This window comes from Diaphorina citri, unplaced genomic scaffold (genome assembly GCF_000475195.1).
Source record: "Diaphorina citri unplaced genomic scaffold, Diaci psyllid genome assembly version 1.1 scaffold471, whole genome shotgun sequence".
NCBI lineage: Eukaryota > Metazoa > Arthropoda > Insecta > Hemiptera > Psyllidae > Diaphorina > Diaphorina citri.
The window spans coordinates 22830-44174 of record NW_007377906.1 but is presented as its reverse complement, the minus strand read 5'-3'; the positions used below and the strand labels follow the sequence as shown (position 1 = coordinate 44174).

Here is a 21345-nt window from a genome sequence, read left to right as displayed (position 1 = left end):
GTCCTTAACCAGGTTTAAGGGTAGGCTAACCATTTAATATTGTCTACGAGTCTTTAAGATGGACGCACTCATGAGTGTATTGCAAAATTGTCTCATTATCTTTTTTATTAATATTTCTATCCAGGCTAGAATACGATAAAAGTCGGTTTTCGTTTTTGTTTGACCAAAAACCCGTTTCTGTTAATTGTCACTTTGGTTGACAACAGTCCAAACAAAAACTGAAAATAAAAACACAATATAGAACCGAAAAAAGCTCGGTCCTTAACCAGGTTTAAGGGTAGGCTAACCATTTAATATTGTCTACGAGTCTTTAAGATGGACGCACTCATGAGTGTATGAGACGCACCTATGCATAGGTAGTTCACATGTGAATATTTTTAACCCTAATGTTAACTATTTTGGCACCTACCTACATATATACAATTTCAATTCGCACGATACCATTCTTGGTTACTTCATGAAGGTCAAAGTTTGTTCAAAGACCTCAAGTCTTGGCATTTACAGAATTAAGTTTGTTCAAAGACCTCATGTCTTGGCATTTACTGTATTTACAACACGACTTATTTCCTACACTGCGATAGTTTACAAACATGTTGCACACGTTACGTTGTAATCAAAATTTTTTGCTTGCGGTTACGTTTATTTTTATCAATTTTGAACGAATTGGTCATAGATATTTGTTATCGGCATTTACAACACGACTTATTTCCTACACTGCGATAGTTTACAAACATGTTGTACACGTTACGTTGTAATCAAAATTTTTTGCTTGCGGTTACGTTTATTTTTATCAATTTTGAACGAATTGGTCATAGATATTTGTTATCATTCGAGTGGTTTATCCACCGCAATACGAGCTCTGGCCGGTATGTGAACTACAAGGTCGTAGAGGTAGTGTTTTAATAGAATCGAAACCTCTTCGTGGAAATAAACCTTTCGTTTCCATCTTCATCAGTTCACAACTTCACAAACATGCCAGACTTATCCGTACCAAGTCTCCTCCCGATACGCAATGGTTGAGTCTAATGAAATTTACATCAATTTCAATTCGCACGATACCATTCTTGGTTACTTCATGAAGGTCAAAGTTTGTTCAAAGGACAGGATATGAGAACGCCAGCCTTTCCGAGAACGAACATCATCTGTTTAGGATAAAATCCGTGCCGAGCAGGAATCGAACCCGCGACCTAGCTCTTACAAGGCAGACACGCTACCATCCAAATTAAACAAATTAGGCTTAATTTGAGATTTGGTTTCCAATACATCATCCTCTCAGATAAATCTGTTGTCATAGTTGAACATGAAGTAATTAAACGCTTTGCTGCAGTGGTGAACCATATCCCATAGAATTATATCGCGCTCTAAACAACTATAATATAAAGGTGTACATGGGAATGTAGGTAGATAACTATTGGTTGATATTAGATTAGATCTCAATTTAGATTTTTAATTTGTTTTATAATCGCTGGAAACAATGTTGAGTCACCTTTTGTTTGTCGTTCTTGATCTCTGCCTCGTTTCCTGTTTACTCTGAATACAGTCATTAGGCTGTGGGTTTTTACGACTTTTAAGCCGGTGTATTGGTTTTTACTGGTCTGTGTCAAAGGGCCATATTGCTCAATCCCCGAATTCGCTCAATGAGCAAAAAAACCGCTCACTTCGTGGTGTGGAAAATGCACACTGTAAATAGCTCAGTCCGCGGACTGGATTTATGAAAAAGCTCAATCACCGAAATCGGCCATTGAGCATCATGAGAAAGAAAAAGCTTCCCATTTGGGTGCTGGGTCAACACGAGACAGCAGGAAGTAACCCTATGAAATATTTGCTATCCAAAAACGAACACATGGCAAGCAAGCGCGTTACCTCTGGGCTAACCGTGCCCGAAAAACTTTGAGTAGGAACACACTACTATCACGTCACGTGAGCTTATGGGGAGTCAGAAAGACGTAGTTCAAATTTTTCCTAGAATATTGTAGGTTATTTCGTTCAGAACAGCACTACTATTACGTAACGTGTTTCTACCTTTAGCCTCTCATTAAAAACCAAAATCAAATCATGAAATCATGAATCTTTGTGGTAAAGCAGAGAGCTTTCTCACAACTTTGTGGGTATCACAGTATTACAAGTCTTTCATTTACTCAATCATCATATTTATTATTGCTCGTCTCTTCGACTTGTAATGCCGCTACTGGTCGCTACTCGATTAAAGTAGCTACTCAATTGTCCTCATGAGCCTGAGTGCACCCCGAACTCCAAGCACAGAGCCGAAAAAAACCTCGGCCCCGCCGGGAATCGAACCCGGACCTCCTGCGTGCAAGCCTATAGAGGGAACTTGTAACTGATGAGATGAGGTCTTATTGTCGTCCCGAAATCGAAGAGAGAAAGAAGACAAGATAGGAGAAAGCCAGCCGTTCCGAGAACGGACATATCCCTTCAGTATAAATTTGCCCCCGGCGGGAATCGAACCCGGGGCCTAGCGCTTACAAGGCAGACTCGCTACCAATTAAGCTAACTAGGCTGGCGTGGCGTGGCGGTTTTATTATTTTGACGACCGATGCGTGAAGTTTTCGGAGTTTATCATCGTGAGTCCACACTTCCACAGTCCACTGCCTTCTAGCCTCCTTGTAGATCATCGTGTGAACGAATCTTTCCAAAGAGATACCGTTTCAAGCTCCAACCCGAAGGCGCGCGCAAATTTGAATTTTTTTTAAAAAATTGAAATTTTCCAATAAGCTGCGAAATTTTTGATCGAAATTCGAGTTTTCCAGTCTAATCTAAAAGTAGAGTTTTCCATTGATGATAGTGATCAGATAACCGATAACCTGTAGGTCTAGTCTACGTGTGCAAGATAAAGGTAAGACTTGTTCTCAATTTCTCATTCCTTTCAAAACACATAGTCAGCTCAAAAAATGTTTCCCATTGATTCAAGGACTTCCCGACTTCCCCCTTCACTCGAAGTTGTCTATGGCACTGGTACTTCATTACTTGATAGGTAGGTACTTGTAGTACTTTCACTTTCAAGATACAAATCAGTGATTAAATAATTCCTCTACTTTGTGGTGTGTGATTGTTCAATCCTTTTCCGATCAATTTATTTGTAAGTTCTCAAAAGAATTGATTAATTTCAAAATGATTTTTTTGGTACACTCTATGAGTACAACCACAAAATAGCTTTTTCTGCCAAATGTAAAGTTGCTGAGATAAATTATTCAAGTATTTATTATGACCTTCCTTTTAAGATTCAAATATTATACCACTTAAGTAAACTGTAATGTTTTTATTCGTAGTTACCCCGCAAAAATCTAGGTTTGTGGTTACATTAAATTTGGAAAAGAACTTAAACTTATCCATTCATAGTTGAATTGCCAGTGCCTTAGATAACATCGATATTATGCAGTAAAATTCCTTTATCCTGTCATACAAAAAGTGAACTAACCTGCCCTGACTCCTAGATTTTACCCAGTGGGACAGCTACCCATTTAACAGTATAAAACAATCATGTTGTGTTTTGTTTGCTTTCATTTTAGTCTGGCATGGCCTGAGGTTGTGGAACTTGAAGAGTTATCTCGAAGACAATCAGTTATGAGTAAATTATCAGCTTCTGAGTTGAAGAGTGCCTACAGTGACTCTCACCCAGGCTTCAGTTCTTACATAGATTGCATGACTAGAACTTTTCTCACTGGTTTCGCCTCATTTGCCCTCGCTGGTTCCGCCTGCTTCATTGGACAATCACTGCTGCGGATCTAGGTTTGTTGTTTAATCTGTAACATATTGTTTGATTATTTGCTAGAAAATATTCTCATCCATCTTTACCCCTTGGGACAGTTTTTAAGAGGCATAGGATTTGTTTTAAAATTCAAATTTATGTATCGTGTCTAGGCATTCCACTGAGTTAGATACATATTTCTTAATTAATTAATAATTAGGTGGAGGACACAAACTTAGCCATTGCAAATAATTACTAACCAACTCTTCTTGGAGTATTTAATATTATCCTCACAAGGTTGAGTAAATCCTCTTTATTGCAAGGTTTGTCATCAATTGCTTTACCTAGGCATTGCTTTTGTAAGTAGGTACTTGGGCACCTAGTTATAGATTGACATCAGAGAATATTTTAATTTAATGATACTATCTGTTGGGGTGATTGCCTACATAATTATGTTTATCCCAAATAAATTTAAGTAATATATTTTTTCAACCCTATTCTAAAATCCAACCAATTAAGTTAGTGAGTAAACAACAATCCATTTTTTTTTTCTTTTCACTCAGCACTCTGTTCCCCATAAAACATACATAATTCATCTAGAGAAGTGGAAATAAAAGACCAACTTGTAGCGATCAATAGAAAAAGGTGATGCAATAGTCATTTAGACATTAATGACATGCTTGTTCAAGTTGGTTTAAGTTAAGTAATGACAATGACTTGGATAATGTTGAAAATGTGTGAATGGTTCAGTAAAAAAAAATCTGGTCTTTTTTTTTTTTTTTAATAACACCTAGTGGATTGATAGCTTCCATGGTAGGAATCTTCTTCCTTGCTGCTCTCTATGAAGGTGTCAAGTATTACCGTGAATATTTGTTCTGGAAGACATACAATGACTTGCATTACCGTTCCATCCCCGCTCAGCAACGCATCAGTTCTGTAGAAGAGAACAAGGACACAGCAAAGGTGGTACCAGTGTGTGATGTGCTACAGAAGCAACCCCCGTCCATGTTAATGCTGAGTATGCCTCACTTTATCCAGACCTTGCTGCATGTGCTGCAAATCACCATGAGCTTCCTTCTCATGTTGGTGTTCATGACATACAATGTGGCTCTGTGTATTGCTGTTGTTGCTGGAGCTGCCTGTGGTTATTTCCTGTTTGGATGGAAGAAGTCAGTCATTGTAGATGTAACCGAACATTGCCACTGACCCTCATCCTGTGTTACCCACGGGTAACTTCCAAGGAATCTGGTTGGTTGATTTCAAACTTAGCCAATCCAAGAGTTAAACAACCAAGTTTAACTTCAGATTGAAGTCCCGGCCATAATACGTCTAGGTTGTGGTATGTTTATGGTGTTTTAATGCAAACTTGAATGTGTGCTATGTGCTTTGCAAAACATCTTACTTTATAGTCCTTTTTTTTTTACCAACCAAGCAAATGTAGAACTTTACTAGGCAGCTTAAATTTTTAATTGTTGAATATTTTCGTGTGTAATTTTCTCGATAACAATGCAGGAATCTGGTTGGTTGATTTCAAACTTAGCCAATCCAAGAGTTAAACAACCAAGTTTGTTTAACTTCAGATTGTAGTCCCGGCCATAATACGTCTAGGTTGTGGTATGTATATGGTGTTTTAATGCAAACTTGAATGTGTGCTATTACATACCCAAAACCTGATGATGCGATCTGGTGGACAACTGACGAGACGAAACTTTCAAGACAAGGCAACTCAATCTCCGACGTCCAATCATTTTACTTCTGGGATTTATTTAACCGCACATTTCCAGGAGTGTTCATGTTTGTATTGAAAGCTTTGATTGGTGTAATTATCATTGTGTTATGGTTCCTATTATTATAATTGAAACTCAAATAATCGTCATTCCCAGAAATCTACAGAGGCCTTATTAAATTTCCAGAGAAAAAACCGATAAGTTCTCGCGGTTAATATTTATTTCCCTCTGCTTTTTTGTCTCGAAACTTTTCTACCAGATTGTCATATACCAATATGACTGTACAGTGTATACCATTTGATAAATTCAATTTGACTCTTTATTTTCGTTTTTCGCATCTGTGCTTGTGAATGTGTTGGATGAATGCGATTTGTCTTAGGTTTTTAGTGATTGCTTCTGTATTTTATAATATTTTTCCCACGTAGGTTGTCCCTACTTTATACTATGATTAATATAGGAGTACAAGTCACATTATTTTGGTTGCTTCGGTGAATATTCACTTGAAAAATAAGTAGGTAATAGACGTTTTCCATGGCCTCTCCTGAAAGGCTCTGTATAAAGTTTAATAACAATGCATGTGTTATTTTAAAGTTAACATTTTTCTTAAAAACGTTATTCTGATTAATGATGATATATCTAGGGTTTTAATTAGGATTTTTACTTATTTTTTTTCTTCTGAAAAGTTGGCCTAATGATATTATGATAAATATTTATTTAAACTAGGTAATATTGAAAAAACTCAAATACGAACCTAACAATTACTTTTTATTATTATTATTGTTATTATTATTATTCAAATGCTGCATTTCAATTAGAACCTACTTGTAAGCCTTAATGGTCGCATTATTTGCTTTGTCCAAATATTGACTAGAGTGGAAGAGTGATGTTTTCGAAATGGCTGGCTTTCTCTTATCCTGTCTTCCTTTTCTCATCGATTTCGGAACGATAAGACCTTAGTAGTTAAGTACCTACTTGAAAAAAAAAATCACCTTAGACTTTTACCGATTTTAAACTCACATTCTGTAACTCTAATTCCTTGCTTCCCCATTCCAGGAGTTCATCGGAAGTCCGGCCGCGGTGTGGCTATCAAGGTGATCGACAAGCTGCGGTTTCCCACCAAACAAGAGGCGCAGCTCAAGAATGAGGTGGCCATTCTGCAGAACCTGTGTCACCCCGGTGTGGTCAACCTAGAGCGTATGTTCGAGACCCCGGGCCGAATATTTGTCGTCATGGAGAAACTGCAGGGGGATATGCTCGAGATGATACTGTCCAGCGAGAAAGGAAGATTGAGCGAGCGAACCACCAAGTTCATCATAACCCAGGTCAGTGTAGCTTAACATCGTGGTAAGGGAACCACCTCATCATAACCCAGGTCAGTGTAGCTTAACCTCGGGATCTCCCTGTCGAATTTAAATCACAAAAAGTTTCTTTAGGTGTTTAAAAAAAAGAGCAAGCAGAAAGGATGCTTGTCTTTTTTTTATACAGCAGATGCGTCAAATTCCGAGGAAATCCTTCGTGAAATAGGTACTTACAAAATATTAAATTTCAGTTTGTGCGTGTTTTTAAAGGCCAGTGTTTCACCGCCGTTTTTATTTCGTAGCAGTGACTACATTAGACTCGTGTGTTCTGAATCGTAGCCTGTCCATCCTGGTCCCGGAGTAAATTATCTGTATCCCTCATGTACTCATTCCCTCATCAGATGGGCGATAAGAGACACAATACTTTCAACTTAGGTGCTGGGTCAACCCAAGAACACCAGAAAGTATTCGGTTGAAATATTTTCAAGATCAAATACAAATAAGTACGTGATTCTGATTTTTTACTTGCAGATTCTGGTGGCTCTGAAACATCTGCACAGCAAGAACATTGTCCACTGCGATCTCAAACCAGAGAATGTTCTGCTCAGCACAAACTCGGAACTACCGCAGGTCAAGTTGTGCGACTTTGGTTTCGCTCGCATCATAGGCGAGAAATCTTTCCGTCGCTCTGTGGTCGGAACGCCGGCTTATTTGGGTGAGTTTATATAACTTGCCAGCCTAGTTAGCTTAGTTGGTAGTGCGTCTGCCTTGTAAGCGCTAGGCCGCGGGTTCGATTTCCGCCCGGGGCGGATTTTATCCTGATGGGATAATGTTCGTTCTCGGAACGGCTGGCTTTCTCCTATCCTGTCTTCCTTCTCTCTTCGATTTCGGGACGATAAGACCATAGCAGTTACAGTTCCCTCTGTCAAACCTCTTAAAAAAAAAAAAACCTACGTCAATAGTTTGAAGAGACGCCCGGCATAAATCAACACGGAACAGAGTTTTGATGTTTTACTGATTTTTTTTTTTTTTTTTTTTTTTTTTTTTTTTTTTTATTTTATGTTAAAATTTTTTTTTCGAACCCGTGACCTAGCTCTTAAGATGTAATAATAATAATAATAATAATAACAGACTCTTGAGTGGAAGGTAACCACCAGGTGAGGTTAACGCCGGAGGCGTTCTCTACCACCTAACCCTTAGAGCTCCATTATTATGTGGTCACACTCTCAAATAAATGAGGATAAAATTCCATGCCTCGGCTGGGATTGAACCCACGCCCTCGTGTTTACCAGGCGAGCGTCTTGACCACTACGCCACCGAGGCAGTGTAGGTGCGCTACCCTTCAAGCTAGAACTAAACTTTGACATATTCCCAGTAAGTGCTAGATTTTTAACTAAACAACCTTTTGCCTTCCACAGCGCCCGAAGTGTTAAGAAACAAGGGCTACAACCGGTCGCTGGACATGTGGTCAGTAGGTGTCATAGTGTACGTATCCCTGTCTGGTACGTTCCCGTTCAACGAGGATGAAGACATTAACGAGCAAATACAGAATGCGGCCTTCATGTATCCACCTCGACCCTGGAGAGACATTTCCTCGGATGGTAAGTAGGAAAAGAAATTTTTAATGGAGGAGTTGCAATTGGGAAAATATTTTTAATAAAAGGTCGATTCCTGCGTAAAAAGTTGTGAAAAATCCAAATCTGAGGTCAAAACTCCGAAAAAGCAACTTTAAGAGGTCGAAAATTCAATTTTTATTTTCCGTTCTAATGAAAGAGTTCAAATATGTGTGACGTCAGACTTTACGCAGTTGTTTTTTTTCGTCCGTTAGTTAGCGCCACTATGCAAGCGCACTAGCGGAGGAGTAATCGGGTCAAATTTTTGATGGTCCGTTTTTAGTGCCAAAGCACGTTTTGGGGTACCTAGAGCCTAAATCCAAAGTTTAGCTACTGGTTCGTGTGTCTGTCTATAAACAAAATATCTCGAGAACGTAAGAACTAGAGAATTGAAATTTGGTATGCAGGTGTCAAACGTGACAAGGGTGCGACACGAAACTTTTTTTGGTTAAGATCTTTCTCTTCAACTGGATCAATTTTGTTCGTTGTAGCCATCGACCTGATCAACAACCTCCTCCAGGTGAAGCAAAGGAAGCGCCTGAGTGTGGACAAGTCCCTGGCGCACCCCTGGCTGCAAGACCCCGCTACCTGGTCTGATTTGCGCGGGCTGGAGAGACAGATAGGGGTGCGATATTTGACGCACCCCTCGGATGATGCGCGATGGGCGAGTTATGCCGCGTCCAGTCCAAGCTATGAGATGACCAGTCGTATGCTATGACCGGGCGAACGGTGAGTGTTAAAATGGAATGTTGTAGACATAAAAAACCTAACGTATCTATGTTTTTTTTTTTTTTTTTTTTTTTTTTAGACAAATAAGAAAAAAAACCCTAAGTTTTTTTTTTTTTTTTTTTTTTTTTTTTTTTTTTAGACGAACTGCTCAACTATTGAGTTACCAATTGACACAAATGCTATAAATACCATAGAATTAATTTGACGATGGGATTAGTACATTAAATAAAGGGAAAGATTAAATCCTAGTATGTACAAAGGTCGATCTTGAGATCTTGTGAGCTTATTTAAGTGAGGTTTCAAAGTCAAAGAGCAGAAAAAATGAGGAACTACCTAGGAAATTTCTCTTTGTCTTCTATGACTTCTAGATTCCAAGATAAATCGATTTGAAAAATACTGGTAAATCTTGTATTCCGATGTCACGACATATGCTCATGTATGCGATGACGTCACATCAACTTCCCCAAGCCAGCTTCCTTGCCGGAAAATCGAATGAAATTTTTGATGTGGCACCAATCACCTTGTGTTTTTGATATTACTGAGACAAATTTCCTTGAAGAGGGGACTAGAGATGAAACCCTAAACAAAAATACAAGGTATATACCATCCTTCAAGTCCATATTCTTGCCATAACGTTAACATAATTGGTTTCTTAATTTCAGTTGGTTGCTGGGAGCCCGGTTTGTTTCAAGATCTGCTCACAAGAAATGAACTCGCATTTTTCATGTGGCACCAATCACCTTGTGTTTTTGTTGATATTACTGAGACAAATTTTCCTAAAGGGGGGACTAGAGATGAAACCCTAAACGTCCGAAAAATACAAGGTATACGGTCAAACTTTCTTGACTTGGCGGGGCGGAGCGCTACCGCGCTCCTTAATATACCATCCTTCAAGTCCATATTCTTACCATAACGTTAACATAATTGGTTTCTTAATTTCAGTTGGTTGCTGGGAGCCCGGTTTGTTTCAAGATCTGCTCACAAGAAATGAACTCAAGGAATCCTCCCTCTTTTCCTCCTCCTCACACTAGTGTTATAGGGCTTAATGCTTTATATTCTCATTGAAATGGACATCTATTTCACTCAAAAGGTGACAATGTACCTAGTTCTAGTTGATTCTCTTTTTAACATTCCATTTTTCCCTTTCTGCGTGTGTCTTTAAAAAAACGACCAAATTTCTTATGTTATCTATTTAGTTATTCTCATTGAAATGGACCTCCATTTCACTCAAAAGGTGACAATGTACCTAGTTGATTCTCTTTTTAACATTCCATTTTTCCCTTTCTGCGTGTGTCTTTAAAAAAACGACCAAATTTCTTATGTTATCTATTTAGAAATAGTAATATTAGATGTAGTGTTATGTTTCTTTGCCTCCTATGAAGCTCTTTGACTCCAGACTATGGGGCTTTAGAACTCAGTATTCAAGTGCCAAAAGTAGTGTGAGAAGTGGGATGTTTAATAAAATAACATTCGAATAAAGAAATAAATTCATGGCCAGGACCAATTTAGTTCAAGTTTAATTCTTGGATTAAGAAATCTGGTAGGTTGATTTCAAACTTAGCCAATCCAAGAGTTAAACAACCAAGTTTAACTTCAGATTGTAGTCCCGGCCAGGGAATCTGGTTGGTTGATTTCAAACTTAGCCAATCCAAGAGTTAAACAACCAAGTTTAACTTCAGATTGTAGTCCCGGCCATAATACGTCTAGGTTGTGGTATGTATATGGTGTTTTAATGCAAACTTGAATGTGTGCTATCGAATATTTGTTTTGGAAGACATACAATGACTTGCATTACCGTTCTATCCCCGCTCAGCAACGCATTAGTTCTGTAGAAGAGAACAAGGACACAGCAAAGGTGGTACCAGTGTGTGATGTGCTACAGAAGCAACCCCCGTCCATGTTAATGCTGAAAAATTTCATGTAGAAAAACACACTAAACCCACATAATTAATTTGAGAACTGATCATACACTTGAAAACAAAATAAACATTTCAAGATTAGCACCTGTCTAGAAATTAAACCAAAGATACAGAATTCATGAAGATCTCAACATTTGCCAACAGAAAGCTTTGACCAAACTTGACCAAGATTACTGATGTCTGAATGATTATTGATTTGCCGTTGTATGATTGCAGATTGGTGCTCATACACGTGCAATACCAATAGCTAGGCATGGATCATTCCAGTATGGATCACGTTGTTTCTTGGCTTCCTATGAAGCTCTTTGACTCCAGACTATGGGGCTTTATAACTATAACTTAGTATTCAAGTGCCAAAAGTAGTGTGAGAAGTGGGATGTTTAATAAAATAACATTCGAATAAAGAAATAAATTAATGGCCAGGACCAATTTAGTTCAAGTTTAATTCTTGGATTAAGAAATCTGGAGTATAAAGTTTAAACAGATAAATTTTCACATAGAGGAAAAGGTTTTCAATCTCATCCGGACAAGATTTTTTTATTCCGTAGGATCTTCTTACGTAGAAAGTAGAACGGCATGCTCCTTTTTTTCAATTAGAACCTATTTGTAAGCCTTAATGGTCGCATTATTTGCTTTGTCCAAATATTGACTAGAGTGGAAGAGTGATGTTTGAATCAGTATTAAAGATCATATAAAGTTTAAACAGATAAATTTTCACATAGAGGAGAAGGTTTTCAATCTCATCCGGACAAGATTTTTTTATTCCGTAGGATCTTATTACGTAGAAAGTAGAACGGCATGCTCCTTTTTTTTCAATTAGAACCTACTTGTAAGCCTTAATGGTCGCATTATTTGCTTTGTCCAAATATTGACTAGAGTGGAAGAGTGATGTTTGAATCAGTATTAAAGATCATACCCAAAGTACAATATTAATTTCTTATCTCCGTGATTTGTATTTGATGTGTCTCTTGTTCCTGTACTCTGACAGTGTCTACGTTGGGTTATTTCGTCGATTGATTGATTGATTGGGGAAAGGTTATTGAGTGCTCGACATAGCAGAAGCAGATACTCAGAAGTGTAACTGTGTAGTTATCAGCAACGATACACATGTACACGTAGCCATTTGTTATAACGCCTACAGGGTCTGTACTCTGACAGTGTCTACGTTGGGTTATTTCGTCGATAGATTGATTGATTGGGGAAAAGTTATTGAGTGCTCGACATTGCAGAAGCAGATACTCAGAAGTGTAACTGTGTAGTTATCAGCAACGATACACATGTACACGTAGCCATTTGTTATAACGCCTACAGGGTGACCAAACCATTAGTTTATGGTTGGCCACCAAACATACATTTGTAAAGCACTTACTATATCACATATTCTATCATTATTCTAATTAAATCCATCTTCAATCGCCTACAGTGACTCTCACCCAGGCTTCAGTTCTTACATTGATTGCATGACTAGAACTTTTCTCACTGGTTTCGCCTCATTTGCCCTCGCTGGTTCCGCCTGCTTCATTGGACAATCACTGCTGCGGAAATATATCCCTATCAATAAGAACAACCAGATTCTAACATCCGCCGTCGTCGCTTTACTTGTCTCTTATCAAGTAACCAAAAGCAAAGCTAAAGTGTGTCAGGAAATAGCGTACGAATTAGAGAAGAATAAACCTAAACCGGATCAATAAACACCATGATCCGAATACTTCGCCATGCTTGTAGAACTGTGTGCAGTGCACATTTTGTGAAGGCATCACAGTCCCAGTTTGCTTCGTGGAAACTAGTTCAGGAAATAGCGTACGAATTAGAGAAGAATAAACCTAAACCGGACCAATAAAAATCATGTTCCGAATACTTCGCCATGCTTGTAGAACTGTGTGCAGTGCACATTTTGTGAAGGCATCACAGTCCCAGTTTGCTTCGTGGAAATTAGTCTCAAGGTGGATATCAACATCCCATGTAAAGTTCAGTGATAACTCACAGGATGATCTTGAAGAAAGCGACGAATTCAAAACTATCCGCGATGAAGCTCAGACTGGAGCTTTGGGCACAGATCATCAGGTATTTGTCATTCAACCTTTCATCAAATGGGGAAAAAAGATGAAGCGCAACAAAACACGAGACTTCACATACCCAAAACCTGATGATGCGATCTGGTGGACAACTGACGAGACGAAACTTTCAAGACAAGGCAACTCAATCTCCGACGTCCAATCTTTAAATAATGACAAATAGATCAAAAACATTAATTGCTTTTGTAGGTAGGTACTTAATAATAAATTCTATACAATGAGTAGGTACTTGGGCACCTAGTTATAGATTGACATCAGAGAATATTTTAATTTAATAATACTATCTGTTGGGGTGATTGCCTATGTTTGTCCCAAATAAGTTGAAGTAATACAGATTTTTTTTTTTTTTAATTTTAACCCTACTCTTAAATCCAACCAATTAAGTTAGTGGGTAAACAACAGTCCAAGATTTTTTTCTTCTTTCTATAAAACATGTTTTATCTCACAGAAAATGGAGAAGTGGAAATAAAAGACCAACTTGAAGCAATCAATAGAAAAAGGTGATACAATAGTCATTTAGACATCAATGATACTTATGCTTGTTCAAGTTGGTTTAAGTTAATGATAATGACTTAGAATACCTACTTAGATGATGTTGAAAGATGTGTGAATGGTTTAGTTTAGTATAAAAAAATCTGGTCATTTTTTTTTCTTTTTTAATTCTTCAAATTCCTTGGATTTCATTTTTAATTTCTGTCCGAATTAAATTACACAAAATGGTCTTGGGCTTTACTCTAAAATTTCTTGTAGAATAACACTCACTAAACCCACATAATTAATTTGAGGACTGATCAATCTGATCATGGAAAGTGACGAATTCAAAACTATCCGCGACGAAGCACAGACTGGCGCTTTGGGCACAGATCATCAGGTATTTGTTATTCAACCATTCATCAAATGGGGAAAAAAAATGAAGCGCAACACAACACGAGACTTCATGTTGGCAGAATCCAAGGCCCTCGTGAGTTCTATACAAGGCTGGCGTGTTGTAGATTCAAGATCATTCAGACATCAGTAATCTTGGTCAAGTTTGGTCAAAGCTTTCTATTGGCAAATGTTGGATCTTCATGAATTCTGTTCCTTTGGTTTAATTTCTAGACAGGTGCTAATCTTGAAATGTTTATTTTGTTTTCAAGTGTATGATCAGATTGATCAGTCCTCAAATTAATTATGTGGGTTTAGTGAGTGTTATTCTACAAGAAATTTTAGAGTAAAGCCCAAGACCATTTTGTGTAATTGGATATCAACATCCCAGGTAAAGTTCAGTGATAACTCACAGGATGATCTCGAAGAAAGTGACGAATTCAAAACTATCCGCGACGAAGCACAGACTGGAGCTTTGGGCACAGATCATCAGGTATTTGTTGTTCAACCATTCATCAAATGGGGAAAAAAGATGAAGCGCAACACAACACGAGACTTCATGTTGGCAGAATCCAAGGCCCTCGTGAGTTCTATACAAGGCTGGCGTGTTGTAGATTCAACCATTATTTCCCTGTTGTCTTTCGACAAGAAATCTTTCTTTGGTAAAGGCAATCTAGAACTTTTGAAGAGGCAAGTCCGCGGGGATGCTCGGGTCACTGCTGTGTTTGTCAGTGTAGATGTACTTAAACTTCATCAACAAAAAATGCTGCAAGATTTATTCCAAGTCCCCGTGTTTGACCGCTATATGATTGTTATACAAATATTCAAAGCTCACGCCAAAACCCGTGAAGCTCGACTGCAAATAGCAATCGCGGAACTCCCTTATTTGTGGACAAGATATCGAACGATAGAAGATGCCACGAATATGAATATCACTAAAGGTTTTCTAGATTCTAAACGCATGGTTCTTATGGAGAGGGAGCAGAAGTTGAAAAAGGCTTTGAATAAACTCAAAGGTCAACGGGAAATGATGAGGAATAAGAAGCAGAGACAAAAGTTTCCTACAGTTGCTGTGGTGGGATATACAAACTGTGGCAAAACCACGCTCATTAAAGCTCTGACAGATGATGACAGTCTTGTACCTCGGAATCAATTGTTTGCCACCCTTGATGTCACCACGCACGAAGGAATGCTACCGAACAGACTGAGGATACTGTATGTGGATACCATCGGGTTTATATCCAACATACCCACTACCTTGCTAGAACCGTTCAAAGTGACATTGGAAGACGCCATGCTGGCGGATATTATCATTCATGTGGTGGACGTTAGCAATCCAGACTATCTGCAGCAGAAACAGCATGTGGACGAAACGCTGCAACATTTGGAACTGGAGGAGAAGATCTTGGAGCATGTCCTTGTTGTGGGGAATAAGGTGGACGCTGTCCCACCTGGTGAACGTGTCACTGAGGAGTATGATCTGCTGATATCTGCCACGCGAGGCACTGGACTGGCACAGTTGAAGGAGAAGGTACAAGACATGATCCTGAAGGCTACAGGGAGGAAGAATATCACGATGAGGGTTCGGAGTGGAGGCAGCGAGTATCAGTGGCTAATGAAACATACTGCTGTGAGTAATATAAGAGAGGATGACACCAGTGCAGAACATCTGTTGCTGGATGTTGTCATGACCGACGTCATAATGAACAAATTCAAGCACGAGTTTATTTCTTCGAGGAAACGAGGATGAAGACTGAGGAGCCTGTAGTATTTCAGCATGTAGAATTTCATATATTTCTTTTGTAAAATATTTTTTTTTTGGGATTGCATTTAGATTTACCACATTACAGTACATCTGTACCGAGTAAAAAAAAAAAAAAATGTACATTTTTAGATTCAATGGCAGGAACACAGCCAGGCTCTACGGTAGATGGAGAGGGTTCTTATCATATGTAATATGTCAGTTATTTTGACACGCAAGTAATAGAACACCGAATGAATATGACACGTTTGTTTTGAGCTGGCCTCACCCCCTCTCCCATATATTGATATAATTATTTTACATACATACTCGTATATCCTACAGACTAAATATCCATAACAAAATCGAGCGAGTCAAGAGAAAATAAAATCCCAAGTACACGTTCGGCATTTTCCTCTTTTAAGGAATTAGCAAAGGTTAAGTGCGAAGGTCATTTGTAGAGCCAAAACCAAATGCGCGAAACCAGCCCAAAAGCTATCACCCTAGTGCTGATTGAGGGCTGACGAAAAATGCCGACCCCGTCTAAACACGGGAAAAGGTGAAGATAAAGAAGAAGAATTTGTCCCTCCACCTTCACAATCCTCTCTATTCACTGCTTCCTCTCTTCTCCATTCTCTCTCTAAAATCTTCTTGGACCTTATCTCTCCACCCATATATTGATATAATTATTATACATACACACTCGTAGATCCTACAAACTAAATATCCATAACAAAATCGAGCGAGTCAAGGGAAAATAAAATCCCAAGTACACGTTCGGCATTTCCCTCTTTTAAAGAAATAGCAAAGGTTAAGTGCGAAGGTCATTTGTAGAGCCAAAACCAAATGCCCGAAACCAGCCCAAAAGCTATCACCCTAGTGCTGATTGAGGGCTGAAAAACGCCGACCCCGTCTAAACAAGGGAAAAGGTGAAGATAAAGAAGAAAGAAGAAGAATCTGTCCCTCCACCTTCACAATCCTCTCTATTCACTGCTTCCTCTCTTCTCCATTCTCTCTCTAAAATCTTCTTGGACCTTATCTCTCCACGAAAAACGCCGACCCCGTCTAAACACGGGAAAAGGTGAAGATAAAGAAGAAGAATTTGTCCCACTCTCTATTCACTGCTTCCTCTCTTCTCCATTCTCTCTCTAAAATCTTCTTGGACCTTATCTCTCCAACTTTAATTTTCGTTTTCCTTTCTTTCCTCCCACGTCCAGTCTCTCCACCCTCTTACCCACGTAATTCTTCTTCTCTCCGTGCCCAAAACCAGCTCAGGCTGCCCTCTTGGGCGTTAGGTCCCTAGTCTGCTGGGTACACTACATGATCCGAATGTTATACCCTCTTCTATACTAACTTTATGGTTATACGATTGCAAATATTTCAACGGGTTACTTTTTGGTGTTCTCGTGTTGACCCAGCAGCTTCCTCTCTTTCCTCCCTCGTCCAGTCTCTCCACCCTCTTACCCACGTAATTCTTCTTCTCTCCGTGCCCAAACCAGCTCAGGCTGCCCTCTTGGGCGTTAGGTCCCTAGTCTGCTGGGTACACTACATGATACGAATGATATACCCTCTTCTATACTAACTTTATGGTTATACGATTGCAAATATTTCAACGGGTTACTTTTTGGTGTTCTCGTGTTGACCCAGCAGCTAAACGGGAAGTATTGTGTTCCTTCTCGCCCATCTAATGAGAGGCATACTACGGGATGGGCATGCTACGACACAGGCCACAAGCGTCTAATGTAGCAGTTGTTCTATTGCTACGAAATAAGAACGGCGGTAGAACACTCATCTTTTTTAAAAAATAATAATAATAATACGGAGGCCTGATTGTAGGAACTAACTCTGTAACTCTATTGCCTACCAGACGTAATCATAAACAACATTATTTTACTGAGTCATCAAGTAAGTAGGTACATAGGTACTCATAACATGTAGGTATTGTAGTTAGTTAGGTACTCTACTGGATTCCAATTTTATCTCTTTCAGTGTGATAACGGTGGATTAGTAATGAGCGGCCTCCGTGGTCGAGTGGCTTGCACGCCAGAGGCCCCGGGTTCGATTCCCGGCAGATCGAAGATTTTTCGGTTATAGATGCCAACTTAGGTATGCTTGATCCTCACCTACGTTTGTACCTGGGGCACCGCCTACGCTACGTAACTTGGGCACGAATACTCGTACCTAGTTACCTACATAGATATACTCCATGTTTCTTACTACAGTTTTTACTTCTATTTTCAATTTTTACTACAATTTTCTATTACTTACTACAGTATAGCGAGCTACACTAGTTTCTTAAGCTTATAGGAAATTAGGAACATGTATTTATGAGTAAAGGTAAACCAGATAGGAAGTATCTAACTACCGTCAGTAATTAACGAATAAAAATAGAGCTGAGTAACTAAGAATAGGTAGGTAACTTTCGTTTGAACTTAATGGACTTTAGAGCATTACGGCAAGTAATAACTTGTGCATTACAGCAAGTAATAACTCCCACTGGTAGGTGGTCAGTTTTGTTTCCACCTACCGAACTTGAATCGCTGTGGGCATGATAACTGTAACTTGGGTGAACTTGAAGGTTTGTTAACTTTCGTTTGGACTTAATGGACTTTAGAGCAACTTCTGCATTACGGCAAGTAATAACTACCTAACTACCCACTGGTAGGTGGTCAGTTTTGTTTCTACCTATTTTACAACCGTACAGTAGAACCACGATTATTACTTTCTATTTTCAACTACATAATTGGGACCGGGGGTAGTTAAAATGATCAAGGTTGAAATGATCACTTTCTATGATCTTTCCCTCTGATAAGATAGGATATCCTTTGAAAGGTAGAAAAAAAAACAATGGATTTTGGAGTTGAAATAATAGAAAGTTGAAATAATCGAAGTTCTACTGTACTTGAATCGCTGTGGGCATGATAACTGTAACTTAGGCGAACTTGAAGGTTGAGTATCTGAAAATAGATACCTATAACCCAGGTGTTGGTACAAGGGGATAATTATTTAGTCAAATGATACTTGAATAATTGGTAGTACAGGTTTCTAGCCAGTCTAGGTTTACGTACTTGGCAATATCTAAATATATTTGCAATAAGGTAGAAACACACTTTAGCCAACACCTGAGAGCAGCCTAAGACGCGTTTCGTTCTTATTGGAACTCATCAGTTAGACATAGCTCTCAGGTGCTGGCCAAGTATTTGGAAGTGTTATTTATACTTAAGAGATGGACATTGTGGAGAAAGGCTGTTTTCTATGTAAGATTATATTTTAGTGTTGAGTGTTGTTGTGAGCGCCACAACACTACCGCGTCACGTCACGTGAGTCAGAAAGCTGTAGTTCAGTTTTTCATTTTCCTATAATACTGTGGATAATTTCGTTCAAGATAGCCATACTTTTTTTTTACAAAATCACCCCGGCACCACCGAAGCATTACTTCAGGGAAGACAGCCATACTACTATCACGTGACGTAACGTGATAGTAATTCAATTCAATTTATTTTTATTGTACATAATATGACATTAAAAATACATTTCAATGAATACAATTGTACAACGTCAGTTAAAGAAAAAGAAGGAGGAAAAAAAAAATAAAATAAAATAATATCTAAAATTGTAGTGTGCTTCTACCTTTATTTGCGTTAGTCAAAGTTTCAAAGGGAGAATGAATGTTATGTAAGGGAAAAACATGCCTACAACACTTACATAAGTAGGTATAGTTAAAACTCGACTTCTTTGTGTATTAACCACGTCATGGGTCATGGGTAGGTACCTTCTTATACCAACACTTACCTATACCAACTTGGGATTTTCCATCCAATAATAGATAGGCACCAACAGACCAACATATTTATGTACCCAATTATACCTATTGAATTTATCATGTGGTAGATAGTACATTGTCTAGTGATTGGAAAATCCAAATCATAGGAGCCAGCCTAGTTAGCTAATTATACCTATTGAATTTATCATGTGGTAGATAGTACATTGTCTAGTGATTGGAAAATCCAAATCATAGGAGCCAGCCTAGTTAGCTGGGAGGGTAGCGGGTCTGCCTTGTAAGCGCTAGGTCGCGGGTTCGATTACATAAATCTGTTTTCTGTACCAATCTACCCATAGCAATAACTTATTGTAGTCACCTACAGTAGAACCTCGATTATTTGAAATTCCAATATTTCAACTCCAAAATCCATTGTTTTTTTTCTATCTTTCAAAGGATATCCTGTCTTATCAGAGGAAAAGATCACAGAAAGTGATCGTTTCAACTACCCCCGGTCCCAATTAGTTGAAATAATCGAGGTTCTACTGTGTTACTATTTTACTATCAATGATCGAATGTCCCCACCACTTTGTGACGTCAGCTAAAGTGATCTACTATCCGTCAATCGTACGATCTTATTACAATATTACCTACATACTAGGCTATATATCCATCACATTTGTAAGTTCTTGTTACATAATGTACTAAGTTCCCGTGGCTTTACGAAAGTGCTTATAGAAGTTAAGCTGAATTCCAAGAATACCATTCCAAGTTAATGTGTACCAATGCTGGCAGACAACTTTGTGTGAAGTTGGGAATAAAATAAAACCGTGTATTGTAATCTCTCAAAGCAGATTATTATCCTTGTCCAAAGTCCATTCATTCATTATATTAGATAGGTATTATTAACTTTGAAATAATTTGAAGCACCTAATTTCCGGTTCTAAAATTCAATTTTCAAATGCATGTTGATTTCTGTGTTCTGTGTAAGCGCGCGCTTAATACATTACAAACGTCTAAAAAATCGATCAGCATGAAGTTAAAGTTAACATACAGCGTGAACGACCTACTGCCCGTAGAGTTAAAGCGCTTTAAAGGGGGGAAAAAAAAGTTAACATGCCACATACCAGCCTAGCTAGCTTGGAGGGTAGCCGGTCTGTCTTGTAAGCGCTAGGTCGCGGGTTCGATTCCAGCCACTTATAGAAGTTAAGCTGAATTCAAAGAATACCATTCCAAATTAATGTGTACCAATGCTGGCAGACAACTTTGTGTGAAGTTGGGAATAAAATAAAACCGTGTATTGTAATCTCTCGAAGCAGATTATTATCCTTGTCCAAAGTCCATTCATTCATTATATTAGATAGGTATTATTAACTTTGAAATAATTTGAAGCACCTAATGTCCGGTTCTAAAATTCAATTTTCAAATGCATGTTGATTTCTGTGTTCTGTGCAAGCGCGCGCTTTTATGACAAACGTCTAAAAAATCGATCAGCATGAAGTTAAAGTTAACATGCCACATACCAGCCTAGCTAGCTTGAAGGGTAGCCGGTCTGTCTTGTGAGCGCTAGGTCGCGGGTTCGATTCCAGCCCCGTCCGGGGCGAATTTCATCCTAAACAGATAAGGTTCGTTCTCGGAACGGCTTTCTTCTATCCGTATACCTTCTCTCTTCGTTTTCGGGGAGGGAGGACCTTAACAGTTACAGTCCCCTCTATTAAACCTCACAAAAGAGAGGAGAGAGAGAGAGAGAGAGACGAATTTTTGGACGAAAATTGAGTCAAAATACTGTCTGCCACGAAGAGTAATTTCTGAACAAGATAATTCTACAGACTTCTCGACTCCCGTGGTATTTTTAGACACACGTGGGAGTGAAACTGAAAGGACTTTAGGGGGGGGGGAAGGGAGGAACTTTG

General features: G+C 38.7%; 4 protein-coding genes across 6 annotated transcripts in view; all 4 read left to right on the top strand.

The window, feature by feature from the left end:
- Positions 1-10115, top strand: part of LOC103509158 (serine/threonine-protein kinase D3) — a 30624-nt gene extending 20509 nt beyond the window's left edge. The window contains exons 13-17 of the mRNA XM_026823551.1: positions 6487-6755; positions 7263-7446; positions 8150-8332; positions 8836-9073; positions 10016-10115. Coding sequence (XP_026679352.1) covers positions 6487-6755; positions 7263-7446; positions 8150-8332; positions 8836-9062 — 863 coding nt within the window. The 3' untranslated portion in view covers positions 9063-9073; positions 10016-10115. The remainder of the gene's footprint in view (positions 1-6486; positions 6756-7262; positions 7447-8149; positions 8333-8835; positions 9074-10015) is intronic.
- LOC103509156 (zinc finger HIT domain-containing protein 2-like) overlaps positions 1-21345 on the top strand; it is a 34792-nt gene that overhangs the window by 916 nt on the left and 12531 nt on the right. Inside the window, exon 1 of one of the 3 annotated variants that reach the window (XM_017444057.2) lies at positions 2663-2854. The exons of 1 other annotated variant lie outside the window; for it this stretch is intronic. The gene's annotated coding sequence lies outside the window, so the exon portion shown is untranslated. Of the gene's footprint in view, positions 1-2662; positions 2855-21345 lie in introns of those variants that run through there. One more of the 3 variants, XM_026823557.1, reaches the window with a different exon arrangement.
- Positions 4497-4933, top strand: LOC103509151 (high affinity copper uptake protein 1). The gene has a single exon (XM_008473742.3). It carries the CDS (start codon positions 4517-4519, stop codon positions 4910-4912), a length of 396 nt encoding a protein of 131 aa, XP_008471964.2. The 5' UTR covers positions 4497-4516; the 3' UTR covers positions 4913-4933.
- On the top strand, positions 12574-16019 carry LOC103509157 (putative GTP-binding protein 6). The gene is made up of 3 exons (XM_026823556.1): positions 12574-12630; positions 12780-12947; positions 14316-16019. The coding sequence occupies exons 2-3, from the start codon at positions 12838-12840 to the stop codon at positions 15679-15681; spliced, it is 1476 nt and encodes a 491-aa protein (XP_026679357.1). The 5' UTR covers positions 12574-12630; positions 12780-12837; the 3' UTR covers positions 15682-16019.